Source organism: Miscanthus floridulus, chromosome 3, assembly GCF_019320115.1.
Source record: "Miscanthus floridulus cultivar M001 chromosome 3, ASM1932011v1, whole genome shotgun sequence".
Taxonomy (NCBI): domain Eukaryota; kingdom Viridiplantae; phylum Streptophyta; class Magnoliopsida; order Poales; family Poaceae; genus Miscanthus; species Miscanthus floridulus.
The window spans coordinates 92,927,448-92,942,336 of NC_089582.1; the positions used below are offsets into that span (position 1 = coordinate 92,927,448).

General features: G+C 44.8%; 1 protein-coding gene and 1 pseudogene across 2 annotated transcripts; both read left to right on the plus strand.

Moving 5' to 3' along the window:
- The first annotated feature begins 342 nt into the window (after positions 1-342).
- LOC136544059 (BTB/POZ and MATH domain-containing protein 1-like) lies at positions 343-2,685 on the plus strand (annotated as a pseudogene).
- A 601-nt stretch (positions 2,686-3,286) lies between these two features.
- LOC136541912 (transcription initiation factor TFIID subunit 10-like) lies at positions 3,287-9,132 on the plus strand. 2 transcript variants are annotated; one of them, XM_066534087.1, is made up of 7 exons: positions 3,287-3,670; positions 3,754-3,818; positions 3,957-4,019; positions 7,066-7,123; positions 7,226-7,276; positions 8,058-8,109; positions 8,817-9,132. In XM_066534087.1, the coding sequence occupies exons 1-6, from the start codon at positions 3,533-3,535 to the stop codon at positions 8,061-8,063; spliced, it is 381 nt and encodes a 126-aa protein (XP_066390184.1). In that variant the 5' UTR covers positions 3,287-3,532; the 3' UTR covers positions 8,064-8,109; positions 8,817-9,132. The 2 variants fall into 2 exon arrangements, with proteins under 2 accessions (XP_066390184.1, XP_066390183.1); XM_066534086.1 differs by lacking the exon at positions 8,058-8,109 and having other exon boundaries at positions 3,288-3,670.
- The last annotated feature ends 5,757 nt before the right edge of the window (positions 9,133-14,889 follow it).

Here is a 14,889-nt window from a genome sequence, read left to right on the forward strand (position 1 = left end):
TAGTGCCACACCGAAATAATTTCCCGTAGGATCGGTATAGTGCCGAGGCTCGTTGAGCCAGTGGAGAAGAAGAGCCAGGCAAGCCGTCGAGTTGAACTCGTGGGCAAATCTTTTACTATATGAATCCTACCCCATCCACTCTGGTCACTCATTGGGCCACGTGTCCAGTTAGTTTCTGATCTGTCCGATTTTGATCCGATGTTCACCGTTAGTCTGTTACCGTGTACCTAGCGTTTCCAGAGTATTCGATCCCCTCCAGGTTGCATGTTCTCCTCGACTGCTCGGCACCGGCACCGGCCTCGTCCCAGTGCGAAGCCGCCATGCCCTATGTTGCTGCCTTCCATGCTGGGATCCTTGCCCTCTCCAACAGCTGGCTACAATGGGAGCAATGACGGCTCGCACTCCGCCTCTTTCATCATCGCCGACGCTGTGACCGGCTCCCATGCGCTTAAGATCATGTCCTACTCCTGCACCAAAGAGGTCTCCAATGGCCAGCGCATCGACTCTAGGCACTTCCGCTTGGGAGGGCACACCTGGTTCGTGGAGTATAATGACCCCAATGGAAGCGCCGTCGACAGCGTCAATTTCATATCGTTGTTTATCGCCTTCCATTGTGTAGTAACCGGCAAAGCTATGAAGGTGTAGGTCACCATCAACTTACTCGACTAGGATGAGAAGTCGGTGCCATCCTACACCAAAGTCACCGGATTCATGGACTTCGTTGACAAAGGGAGCTGGGGATACCCAAAGTTCATCGAGAGGAAAGCTCTGGAAAAATCTGAGCATCTCAAGGATGACTCCTTCATCGTCAGGTTCGATGTGACCATCATGAGGGACATCCAAACCGTGGGAATGCTATCAGTGGATGTGCCGCCGTCTGACATGCACCGGCACTATGGTAATCTCCTGCTGAGCACGGAGGACACCGATGTCAAATTCCGAGTTGGCAAGAAGACATTCTCTGCTCACCGGCTTCTTCTCTCAACACGGTTGCCGGTGTTCAAAGCGGAGCTCTATAGTCCGATGAAAGAGAGACCACCACCAACACCATACGCATAGAAGGGTGTTCGATGCGCTGCTCACCTTCATACACATAGGAGTAAATTGTGAGACCCAGCTCATGGACCGAATTGTGGTTGGGCCGGGCTACTGTAGCTATATCGCTAAATTAGGATGGGCTGAATTCGGGGTTACCGTAGCGATGAGTTACTGTGGCTGCGGAAAACACTGTGCAACCAGAAGTTTAGTACCATACGGTGGATTCTGAGTTCGCCGGATCAGCTTAAATAGCTAGGCCAAGGACGCGTAGTACCTTCGGTTAACCGTTTTGCACGAAGCGAGGACGTAAGCGCAAGCATGTTGCTACGTAGGTGAAGCCCACGCCTCGGGTAGAGTGGGCTTGGGCCGTGTGCCGGGCCTGGGCTGTTACATAAATTGTGTTCTGGCCCAGTTTTCTAGTGGATTTAGATTTGGCACCCCGGCAATCGATTACAGAGCTCGCATTCGAACGTTCCATAATTCAGAGAGAGAGAGGAAGCAGAGCGAGTTAGGACATACCGACAAATCCGGTGGAGGGTCTCCTCCGCCGGACGCCATCCTTCTCCAGAGGGGAGAAGAAGAGGCGCCACCCCGCCGCCGACCACGAGTTGAGGTGAATTCGCAACATATTTGCGTGGAGTACTAGAGTGGAGGCAGGAAGAAGGAAAGCGTTGGTGGGCTCAATTCGCATGCCCTCCGCCGGACGCCATCCTTCTCCAGAGGGGAGAAGAAGAGGCGCCACCCCGCCGCCGACCACGAGTTGAGGTGAATTCGCAACATATTTGCGTGGAGTACTAGAGTGGAGGCAGGAAGAAGGAAAGCGTTGGTGGGCTCAATTCGCATGGACCTATTGGGCCGAGCCGAATTCACCGAATAGGGGTAGGCTGCTGCTCGATCTTAAGTCTCAGCCCCCCCTATACTATAGAACTTTGCCTAAAAATTCATAGGGGCTCTACAGTAATTTGCACTGATTCGGTTTGGGTAGGGGGGGCTTGAGGCCCCCCCCCCCCCCCCCCCGCCGCCCCACCGCTAGATCCGCCCCTGGGCCTGCAAGACTCTTGAAGGCTGTGCCCTCGGCCAGGGGGCTGAATTCGCAACATAAAGGTGAGGGCGCGCTGCAAGACTCTTGAAAGCTCTGGAAAAATCTGAGCATCTCAAGGATGACTCCTTCATCGTCAGGTTCGATGTGACCATCATGAGGGACATCCAAACCATGGGAATGCTGTCAGTGGATGTGCCGCCGTCCGACATGCACCGGCACTATGGTAATCTCCTGCTGAGCACGGAGGACGCCGATGTCAAATTCCAAGTTGGCAAGAAGACATTCTCTGCTCACCGGCTTCTTCTCTCGACACGGTTGCCGGTGTTCAAAGCGGAGCTCTATAGTCCGATGAAAGAGAGACCACCACCAACGCCATACGCATAGAAGACATGGAGCCAGAGGTGTTCGATGCGCTGCTCACCTTCATACACATAGGAGTAAATTGTGAGACCCAGCTCATGGGCCGAATTGCGGTTGGGCCGGGCTACTGTAGCTATATCGCTAAATTAGGATGGGCTGAATTCGGGGTTACCGTAGCGATGAGTTACTGTGGCTGCGGAAAACACTGTGCAACCAGAAGTTTAGTACCATACGGTGGATTCTGAGTTCGCCGGATCAGCTTAAATAGCCAGGCCAAGGACGCGTAGTACCTTCGGTTAACCGTTTTGCACGAAGCGAGGACGAAAGCGCAAGCATGTTGCTACGTAGGTGAAGCCCACGCCTCGGGTAGAGTGGGCTTGGGCCATGTGCCGGGCTTGGGCTGTTACATAAATTGTGTTCTGGCCCAGTTTTCTAGTGGATTTAGATTTGGCACCCCGGCAAGCTCGCATTCGAACGTTCCATAATTCAGAGAGAGAGGAAGTAGAGCAAGCTAGGACATACCAACAAATCCGGTGGAGGGTCTCCTCCGCCGGACGCCATCCCGCTCCAGAGCAGAGGGGAGAAGAAGAGGCGCCACCCCGGGCAGGAGGAAGCAGAGCAAGCTAGGACATACCAACAAATCCGGTGGAGGGTCTCCTCCGCCGGACGCCATCCCGCTCCAGAGCAGAGGGGAGAAGAAGAGGTGCCCGGGGGAGAAGAAGAGGCGCCACCCCGGGCAGGAAGAAGGAAAGCGTTGGTGGGCTCAATTCGCATGGACCTATTGGGCCGAGCCGAATTCACCGAATAGGGGTAGGCCTGCAAGACTCTTGAAGGCTGTGCCCTCGGCCAGGGGGCTGAATTCGCAACATAAAGGTGAGGGCGCGCTGCCCAGCGCATCCGCCCCTCCGCCGCCTCCCCCGACGTTGACACGACGCCGGCGCCACCGGATCGTCAATTCGCCCTCGCCAGCTCGAATTCGCGTCGTGCCCCGCGTCGTGCCCCGCCTCTCCCAGCGCTGTGCGCTCCACCCTTCGCCGTGCGCCCCATCCTTCCGTGGTGGGGGCAGTGAGGCGGCAGGGAGTGAGGTCCAGGATGATGAGCAGCGGCGGCGGCGCAGGAGGCCCTGGCGGGGGCATGGGTCCGGGAGTGGGTGGAGGGGGGGACGGACGGCACGACGACGAGGCTGCGCTCACCGAGTTCCTCTCATCCCTCATGGACTACACCCCCACGGTATGGTGCCGCCACTTCCCTCTTGCCTTCTCTACTTTTCTGTCAGCGGTTTAGCCCTGATGCTTGGTTCGGTGGTGTGGAAGATTCCCGACGAGCTGGTGGAGCACTACCTCGGCCGCAGCGGGTTCCACTGCCCCGACCTTCGCCTGTGAGTGCTCGTCCTCTTTCCAATCACTCTTCCTGATGGATAGTAGTAAGCTGAGATCTGATCAGTGCCATGGATTAAAACTTAAAAACACAAATTGCTTGATTTCTTGCACACATAATCTGATTTCGTGTTTTACAGAACGAGACTGGTTGCTGTAGCCACCCAGAAGTTCCTATCAGACATTGCTAGCGATTCTCTTCAGTGAGTAAATTCATAGTCTCGTTATTACAAAGTAAAAGCATTCCCTTCTTAATTTCATTGATAGCATATTCAAGAATTAAACATTATCATTCTTTTCTTCCACATGAATGCAAATCTTCTGTGCAATACGCAATTCCATATTTTTGTTTGGTTCGGCAAGTTTATTAGGCTTCAATCAAAATCCCTCCCTAATTGCATGTACTTGTGAAATTATTCGTCGAACACATGTTTTTTTAAGGTGTCGCTTAGGCGATAAGGCTTGCTGGAAATCTAGGCGTCCCTGTCGCCATGATCAAATAGAGAGGGAGGGAAGGAGAACCGAAGAAGAATGGGAGGGGAGGGGAGGGGGCCATCAAGGCCAAGAACCCGAGCTGCTGCCATCCCTGCTGGCTCCGGCACCGGTGGCTGGCACAGAACTTGCTCCAGTCAGCTGTGGCACAGTCAGTCTGGAAGGGGATGGCAGCAGTGGTCGATTTGAGAACGCAGACCAGTGAGGAAAGGGAAAAGAAGTGGGAGGAAGGAGAAGTTTCAGGCAGTGGCAGTGGTGGCGCATCTGGAGAGAGAGGGAGAGGGAGCTATGCTCCATTGATACGTGGGGGTTACCATGTATATGCGCACTGGAGCCATTGATACCGTGAAGGGAGGGAGAGACTAATGAAAGGAAGAGCATGAAGAGAACCAGGCAAGGCTGCACCTGCAACTGCCCTCACTCTCATCTCCGTTGGCTCTGGCACCTGTGGTCATCGCAGCTCTTCACCGGTCAACTGTATAGCTCGATCTGAAGGAGGCAGCACCAGTACACAATCTGCATATGAGTAGAGCTCAATTTCAAAAGGGGTGGCATTGGCCCTCAATCTGGGAGGCATGCTCTTGGAGCAGCCAGGCTCGTAGTTGCTCCAACGCGGTAGCATCGGGAAGGACTGATGGAAACGGCATCCAGTGAGGAATCGGTAGATTACAGATTGAGGGGAGAGGGTAGGGTTTTGCTTTATGAGCTGTTGGTTGAATTGTGCTCTAATGAGTTAGTGGGCTGGCTGCTAATAGTTATTGTGGCCCATCAGTGCTTGTATTTACCTCTTATTCTCTATTATATATATCTTATTACATATTTTATGTGCCATATTCTTTGGCAATGAACGAAGGGCGGGCTTGGGGCAAGCGGTAGAGTCTTACCGCCTGTGACCGGAAGGTCCCGGGTTTGAGTCGCGGTCTTCTCGCATTGCACAGGCGGGTAAGGCTTGCCATTGACACCCTTCCCTAGACCCCGCACAGAGCGGGAGCTCTCTGCACTGGGTACACCCTTTATTCTTTGGCAATGAACCAATTTATGACTAAAAATTTTGGCTTGGCATGATTATGGTTGGGAAAAAATTGGAAGCCAACCAAGCAGGCCCATTATTTACTTTTCAAACAATATTAAAACATATCCCTGTACTGAGATTTGGAAAAGTGACGTATCTGTGTATCCGTAATTCTGTATCCATGGTACATAGACTGAGGGAAGGAGCACTGACACGAGGGACAGATGTAGGTCTCACCTTACTGCCATAAGAACCACGTATCCACAGTCAATGTAATAATATCGGAATGATGACAAACGTTTTCCTATTGTTACAACATTTCATGTTTCTACTGTTCCATTCAGAATATGTTATGATCCTAGTTATCACTTACTTGCATTTATGCCGGTTGTAACTCAAATCACCTTCCCACTTGCTGAAACATTGTTCGCTCTCTGCTGCTCTCGCAAAGTTTACCATACCACCATAGTGATGGATTAGTCCGGTGGATATTTCTTGGTAGAAAAGAATATACCCCGTCTTCATTGTCAAAATATATAGTATGAGCTCTCTTGTAATTTTCTACACTTGCCAAGGGTTCCGTGGATCCCTGCATCCACTGACTCCATCCCAGGGTTCTTGTTCATTAAAGGAATTCATTTTTGTTAAAGGATTATGTTCTGATACATAATGGATGTGCCTATACTACTCAATTTGTGAGACCTATCCTCATTTTAAAGTTAGGTTGTCTCGTGCAGGGTGCAGGTTGGCAAGTTCTAAGCGCGTGTTTAGTTCCTATCCCAAAATCCCAAAAAGTGCTACAGTACCCATCACATCGAATCTTGCGATACGTGCATGAAGCATTAAATGTAGACGAAAAAAAAAACTAATTGCACAGTTTGGTTGGAAATTGCGAGACGAACGTTTTGAGCCTAATTAGTCCATGATTGAACATTATTTGTCAAATAAAAACGAAAGTGCTACAGTAGCCCAAATTCCACCTTTGGGCCAACTAAACACGCGCTAAAGCTACAAATAGTGTATAATAGCATTTAGTTCAGTGTGACTCCTTAGAGTTTCGTGTTATATCATACAACGTGCAAAATTAAGATATATTAATAACCCCCCCCCCCCCCCCCCCCCCCCCTCCCCCCCTTATTTTTGCATAGTCAAGTTACTTTTATAAACAGGTTATATACCAGCTGAGGCTTGGCTTTTTTAATGGAAATCCAAAGGGGGTAACAGTGTAACATGCAGTTGTCTTCTTCAAAGTTTTTTAAAACATACAAGATACATTTACAAAGTGTATGCCTAATTTTGTGGAGATTCTGTAACTATATTACCAATTGAGCTCATTCTTTATGTGGCCTGGCTAATCAAGTGATGAATAACTAAAGCATACTGAAATTAGAAAACAGGCCAATTAGAATTTTTTTGGTATCATCATCATGATGAGTTACCAACTAAAAGCATACCTAATTAACTAAAGGATGCCTGATCAATCATCATGATAGGCTCATGTATCACATCAATTTACTAATCCTGTGGGAAAACAGATTCATTGTGAGGGGAGGGTGGGCTCTTTTGGATTATATTGCGTAAGTTTGCTTATTTTGTGTGGTTTTTTTTTGTCAGTGTATGACACACTCTACTCTTCACTATATAGCATAGCAAACTATTTTAAGATTTTCTTAGCAACATGCATTATACACACTGTAGTTATGTGCACTAATTTTGCTATTACATTATTCTTTCCCTTGAACTAGGCACTGCAAGGCCAGGGTAGCAGCACCTATCAAAGACAATAAGAGCAAACAGCCTAAGGTGTATTTACTCACCAGTTGAACTTTTCATGTTCCTGGCGTTAAATCTTGTTTAGTATCCTTACTGCTTACTTATCGCATTTTATAAAAATGTCATTTTCAGGATAAACGTCTTGTATTAACCATGGATGATCTTTCTAAAGCTTTGCGTGAGGTAACCATGTTTCCATTTAAATCTGCAGTTTGCACTTTTACTTTTTTTGTTGGCAGCAGCTTACCATTTACTATCTTCTGTATTCCAACCAGTTGGGCAGATCTGTATTCTTGAGAGAGAAATCGGTCAGGATCGCATTATTTGGTTTGGACACTACAGCAATCTGTTTTGTCAGGACTTGAAATTGAATCTCCCCACTATTTTCTTTAACTTAAACAGTTATGTAGATCCAGTTTGTGCTCCTCACAATTTTCCAAAAATTCATGAGGAAAACCAACTGTTAGCGGCAGTTAAGAACAGCGCACACGAACAAAAACTTAACGATGCAGGATAGATATTTAAGCAAATATCACGTGCTGCATAGTTGGAGATCTTATGATGATTGAGTTCCTTTAGACTAGATACGATCAATTCCAGCAACCCAGTGGCAGTGCGCCAGTGCCCATATGACCTATATCTTTTGCAAGAGTGAGGTACACACCATCTTCTGTTATTGATATTGTGCATGGACCTAAATATGCAAGGCCATATAGAGATCAGACTAGTGTGGTTTTCTTTGCCTGTATTAAACTGTAACTGTCAACCTTACTGTCATTGTCGTAAGAAAGAAAAGTGGGATCTGGATGTTGCTAAAATCTGAAGTTACAGTTCACCTCCCATTAAATTAAATGTGTAATAGTGGATATGGCAATCAGCAAATGAATGGAGCAGCTAATCAAATTTCAAATTGCCAATCCAACATTGCATATTCTGACCTTCTTAGTGACAATACCCTTTATAGGTTTAAAGGTTTATGCAAAACCATCGACAAGAAGACCACTATATGCATGGAAGTAAGCACTTGTGGAATCTAGAACCTAGGAATTTTACTGAAAACAGTACAATCCCTGCAGGAACATGGAATTTCCTTTCTCCTGCCTAAATCTTGCAGTCTGATTAGCACAACTCTTAAGGCTGTTGAAAACTGTGGTATATCTTCAGTCCACAGCAAATTATCTTTTCCGGTTGACCTTTAGTAATCAATCAAATGTATATTTAGTACCATACCAGTTCTATTAAGCATGATGATGGCGTTTTTGTTCTTTCTTATATTCCAAAATAAGTCTATGTTATATCCAAACCTTGCACAAAGGCATTGTTTTTGTGCTTTATTTCAAATACAAAGTTCATGATGTTGATAGAGAAATTCTTCAGCGTCCACCATCCAGACATCCTTCTAGAAAATAGATTTGGTGAAAATCCTGATTTTTTGAAGGTGTGCTTCTGTAGTACCTCTAATTTGAAGCTCCAGTAAATTCCAGATTCCTTAATAACATCTCATGGCATCATTGTTGGAAGAATGGAGTAACTGATAAATGTAACCTAATTCGTGAAATCTTTATCCTGTTTAGGCTTAGGAACTTCGGCTCCACTAAGTCATATTCCATTCATTTCATAGTAACTACTGGTCATGGTCACTGGACTACTTTCCACCACATTAGCTTTTGCTCCATTTGTGATCTTATATACCCTGATACTCACATGAGACTTCTCTCTGCAGCATGGTGTGAACTTGAAACACCCGGAGTACTTCGCAGACAGCCCTTCAGCAGGAATGGCTCCTTCGACAAGAGAGGAGTAGATTGGATTAGGCCAACTTGTACGAAGTGTCCAAGTGGAACTAGATATTATACAGGGATCATGTGGAATGAATGGGCATGCTGGCATTCTTGCCCGATCAGTTCGTTGTAACGGTGGACTACCATAATCTCCAAAGTGTATCCCCATTGCTATTCGGGATGTATTATTATTAGAGTACTGCTAATATGATGTATTTCTTTACAATTTTAATATAAAATTTGTCTCATCAAAGTTAATATGGATTAGTTATTTTAATGCAACTATTTTTAGAGATGGACGCTTTGAATTGCCGCCTCTGTTTATAGTGGTTTTCAGAGACGGGGTATCTTAAAGATGTTCGCCTCTAAAAATTGATTTACAGATATAGATGTCCTTAGATGGCTGCCTTTGTGAATTGATGATTAACAGGTGTGGTTGTCTGTGAGCATCTCTAGCAGTGGCATGGCATCAGGGCCCCTACTTTTGATTTGGGCATTGCCCTCAACTTTTGTTGGCTCATTTTTTTGTTTCTGCTCGAACAGCACCTATCAAATTGAGGCCTCCAAATCTATTTCACTCGAGAGTAACACATGAGACCTGCTCGTCATTGTCTCTTCTTCATCTTTCTTCTTCCTCTGTATAGGGAGCTCGCAAGTTCTTCGTACAGGTCTGTGTCGACTGGAGCTTCCTCTGTACAGGTCTGCGGCGAGGGGTGGCGCGCCCGCATGGCGTAGCTGGGGCTCACGCGGCGTGGCCGCGCGACGGAGCAAGGGCTCCCGCGCGCGGGGCAGCGCCACTACGCAGCGAGGGGCGGCGCGACCGCGCGGCGGAGCAGAGTCTCGCGTGTCGGTGGGCAGCGTGCCCACGCAACAGCAGCAGGGGCTCCGGCAGCTGGAGGAGAAGGGCCCCGTGGGCGGCCGCGCTCGCTGGAGCCCGGAGGGGAGGGTGGTGCGTTCGCCGGAGACGGAGGGGAGGGGGTGCGCTCGCCGGAGATGGAGGGGAGGGGAGGCGGTGGAGGCCAACGACCGGACGGGGGCCAAGGGGTGAGCCCCCGTTCTCGCACAGGAGGGTGAATTTGGGTGCCCATCCCAAATTGGAGACTCTCGTATGGACCTTGCCGGAGCTGTGTTTTTTACTTGGCACTTATTTTTAACTACGAGAGCTTAAGTAGGGCCCCTTGTGAAGTCGCCTTTAAAATTTGTAGAGGTGGGCATTTACCTGAAGTGTACTTGACTATTCCGATGGTCGTCCCTAGGTATGCTCGTCTCTGTTAATTAAAGAGGTTGTATTTGTGATAGTAATCGGTAGTGTTTGTTTTATGTCTAGTTTTAAGAGACAAGCTTGTAAGTTACAAATTTCACCCATTCCATGGGTTGACAAACTGAATGGGCTCTGCGCTGGCCCAAGCTATGTTCTTACATTTGAGTGGCCAATCCATCCAATTTGTTTTTTCTTTTCTCTTCCCCTAAACTTGTTCTTGGCTATATCTTGCTCGCTAGTATCACTATGTGAAACCTTTTATATAGCTTTGTTCTATACCTACGATGACATACTTGGTAATTCTAGACAAGTTTATGTTTTGCTTATTGTGGTGATGATTTACTGTGGCGCAAATTGGAAATTCCAAGAATTGCAGCAGACAAGGAGAAAAAAGTCAACGAATTAAATGCCAAAGAACATATCTTGATTTTTTTAAATTCTGAATTAATTTAACTTTGAAGAAGAGTTTTGCTCTAGTTTTGTGTATCAAATTTTAAACTGAAATGTGAATGCATGATAGCCTATTTGGTATTGTACTTAACAAAACCTTTTATGGAAATTTGAATTAGTTTGTGAGATATGCTCTACACCAAGGAAAATTGGAAATGGTGTGGAATCAAGCAACTATCTGGGGTACCTGCAGGATGAGACATGAGCCGTACCATCAGGGGTGATCCAGCCTACAAGATTAAGGCGCGCGGCGCACGACACTGGTCGGCGTGCACCGCAAGACTTTTAGAAGATATCTTGAAGATAGAGATAGATCTGTTCGGATATACGAGATATTGTATTCCATGTAATGCTTATCATTTACCCCAGTAGATTTAGACCTAGCCGACTTGTAATCCTATCCCTCATCTATATAAGGCGAGTAGCACTATCAAAATGGTGGACTTCTCCTAATGTTTTTAAGTAGTAATAAAATATTACCATTAGTCATAGCATATGAGAATCTCACTAGGATGCATTTAGCAGGAAAAATTTATACTAAATTTTAATGCTAAAATACTAGGAGAAGCCCACCTCACCAGGAGAAGTCTAAAATTCTGGTTGTGTAGGAGGACCCCCTCAAACTCATCTCATCTCATTCACAGTCAATACAATCCATCAGAACACACACAGGACGTAGGGTTTACGTCGTATGGACGGGCTGAACCTGTCTAAACCTCATGTCTCTGCACCTGTGTCACCATTCGATTCCTGATCACGCACACCTCCACCACACAATCTACCATCGTGGGTATACCCCTCGGTGGACTATCAACCATATTTCATCTACAGCAACTTAGCATACTTTATGTACGTTCAACCGTGAGACATATATTCCTTGATTTCAAAACACAAAGTGTTTTGGTTTTTATCTTAAATCAAAATTTTCTAAAATTGACCAAGTTTATGTGTTTCCGCAAGGATGTATGACTGCGATTGCTTGTGCTATTTGGGCTGCAGCAGCTGCTGCGTATACGTTTCAATAGCTGCTGCGTGCTACTACTCACTAGCTTAAATATGTGCAAACTAAGTAGCACAGCCGATCAGGTTAGCGCATGCAACTGTAAAATTATTACATGCATGAATCTCTTCTTTAGTTTTGTTACAAATTATTACAAATAATGGTACATGCATCCTTATGTGATAGACTACATACATTGTTGGAGGTAAGTTAATTAGGGTACTCATGTTTTGATAATAGAAGGAATTCGAGTTTTTTCACAAGAATATTGTGGAAACTCAATATATTGAATTTAATTAGTTTTTTTCCTTCAAAAGAAAATTCATGGAAATAAAAAAGCACTTTCTTTTACGTACTCCCTCCGTTCCAAATTATAAGTTGATTTGACTTTTTTTTTAGTACATCCATTTTGCTATACATCTATTATAAGTTGCTTTGACTTTATTTATACATCTATTTTGCTATGCATCTACATAGCAAAATTGATGTACTAAAAAAGTCAAAGCGACTTATAATTTGGAATGGATGGAGTACATGCGTAGGTAGTTTATGTTTTTAGACAATATATATAATAATACAAACATTTATATTAAAGATAATGAAAATTTTAAATGCAACAAACAATAGTCGTCCACTAACCATAGCCATTAGTGTGCATCCAAAAGAGACCGCTAACATGCAGCCATTGTTGAGAGCAACATTATAACCATAAAATGGGCTAGCGTCTTTTTAATTAAGACCAGCTAAGCAAATTGTACGTTGCATGTCGTTGAATACAGCCAACTTCCAGCTCACATATCTCATCATGCGAATATATATACTACTGTGTGTGCCGATTTAATTTATTAATTATATTACTACTCACGCATGCGCTTTGGAAGCACTCCAAGAGCGGAAAGATTGCCTAAATTAAGAGAGAAAAAGATTGTAGGGTGTTGTTATAGTGTACGTGGTGGTCGACGAAAGCTAGAGAAATTGAAACAGCTTTGCTTTTGGCACATGGACGAAGGCAAGAAGAATTAGAATACATATGATCATATATACTATTTGAGAAAAAAAAACACGGTTTTTCAAAAACAAAAAACCTGATGCACCATCTAAACAGCTCTTCCTAAAAAGATGCTCCCTCCGCTTCAAAATAAATCAATTTCTAAAGTTATCTTAAGTCACATATTTTATATTTGGTTAAATTTATAGGAAAGAACAATAATATTTATAGCATCAAATTAGCATCACTAGGTATACCATGAAATATTTTCATAATCTATTTATTTGGTGTCATAACTATATTTATATTCTTCACTATAAAGTTAATTAAACTCAAAATAGTTTGACTACTTAGGATAATTTTAGGAGTTAATTTATTTTGAGACGAGGGAGTAAGTATTTGATAGATACCACATAATTTTTCTAAATGCTATAGTTTCTCTTAAAAAAAACTCAAGAAAATAATAATCCATACGTCCAAACGTCTCATCTACTTCAATTCTTCATGCACCATCTTAGCTCGCTAAGTTGCCAATAAGTTACGTGAAGATATATAATTTATTGATAAAGAAAAACAAAATTTCAAAACCACACGTGCGAAATGAAATAAATAAGCAAATACGAACAAAATAAAGAAGTCTGTGTGTATATATACACACGTATGCGACAAATAAAATTTACATGGACATTGGAAAAATTAAATTAATCAATATAGAGAAAATAATTTTAATTTATGGTATAACTAAACACATAGTCATCTCTATGGAAACCATGGGGCGACCTCAAGCACTCTCACTTTTTAACATATGAGATATTTATTTATCACCAAAACCACACACACAAAACTATATACTCTCTAATATATACTCCCTCCGTCCCAAAATAAGTAATGTTTTTTATTTTCAGACATCATATTTGACCGTTCGTTTTATTTAAAATTTTGTGTAAATTATAAAATAAATAACTCAATATTAAAGTATCTCTAATGATAAAATATGTCATAACAAAATAGATAATATTTATACAAAAAAAATTGAATAAGACAAACAATCAAATAAGATGTCTAAATGTAAAAAATATCACTTATTTTAGGACGAAGGGAGTATAGTACAAACAACCACTACTTATATAATCACAAATAATAATTCCCAAAAAAATAAAAAAAATAAAACTTCTATTGAAAGGAAACAAAGTGACATACTCCCTCCGTTTCTTAATATAAGCCATATATTTTTAGCACCAATATTAACGCACGGTTTAGGGAAGGATGTGAGACCGAGGGAAAAAAGGAAAAGCAGGCTATCTTCTCTCTCTCCCAATCAGATTGCTTCCTAAATCTAAGGGGTTGGTTGTGACATGTGCTATGTATGGTGGGAAGGTTTCTAAATTAATCGGCGTGGGAGCTGATACGTACCTATATTTTGAAATTTTCTTTAGAAATCTATATGTTTATATTAAGGAACGGAGAGAGTATAAGGTATCAATTAAATAGCTAGAAAATTTTGTATAGAATGAACGGAAACAAAACTGCTGGGAGCGCAAAGAATGATACACATGACGACGTGAGTACAAACAACTCGCTATATAAACAGTCAATGGTCCTTTATCCGCATAGTACAAAAACCGAGGCCGATCTATACATGACATGCATACTTATATACGCGCAATTACGTACGCATCACCTGTAGGTGTAGGACGACACACAGATCACCGAGGCTCTGCATCTAGCCCAGCTATAGCTGCTAGAGATTATTGCTAGTGGCGTCGTCCTCACCGTCGTGATGGCCGCCACCGCCGATAATCCCGCCATGGTTGGTCACGGCGATGAGCTCCGAGAGCGCCCTGAGGAGCTCGACCCTCGCCCGGAGGCGCAAGATGTAGGCGGCGGTACGGAGGAGCAGGCGCTCGGCAGGCATCGCCGCGGCGCCGGGCACCAGCCGCCGCAGCTCGCGAACCTTGCGCCTCAGCGCCATCTTCACCGCACGCCGCCGCCGCTGGCTTCCGTGGCACGGCGAGCGACGACGCCGCCTCCTCCCCTCCATGTATCTGGCAAGGCGAAGATCGATCGGACGTACGCGACGACGTGTGTGGTGTACGTGGGTGAGCTGAGCTGGTGGAATAAATAGAGCCGGGAGGGCCTTTCGGGGAGACAAATATTTGAGTAGGGGGCTGGACGCAAACGCGCGGGGTGAGCTGTGGGTTGTCGCGTAGCGTGGGGCCCGCGCGTGGACGCTACCGGCTTTGTCCTGCACACGTGTCTGACAGCTCCCTGATCGCCCCAGGACCAGGGAAGTGCCCGATCTTTTTATTCCCGTCT

Coding starts and splice junctions, on each gene's coding strand:
- LOC136541912 (XM_066534086.1), top strand. CDS start 3,533: ATGATGAGCAGCGGCGGCGGCGCAGGAGGCCCTGGCGGGGGCATGGGT. Junction 3,671..3,753: donor TCATGGACTACACCCCCACG/GTATGGTGCCGC, acceptor GTGGTGTGGAAG/ATTCCCGACGAGCTGGTGGA. Junction 3,819..3,956: donor CACTGCCCCGACCTTCGCCT/GTGAGTGCTCGT, acceptor CGTGTTTTACAG/AACGAGACTGGTTGCTGTAG.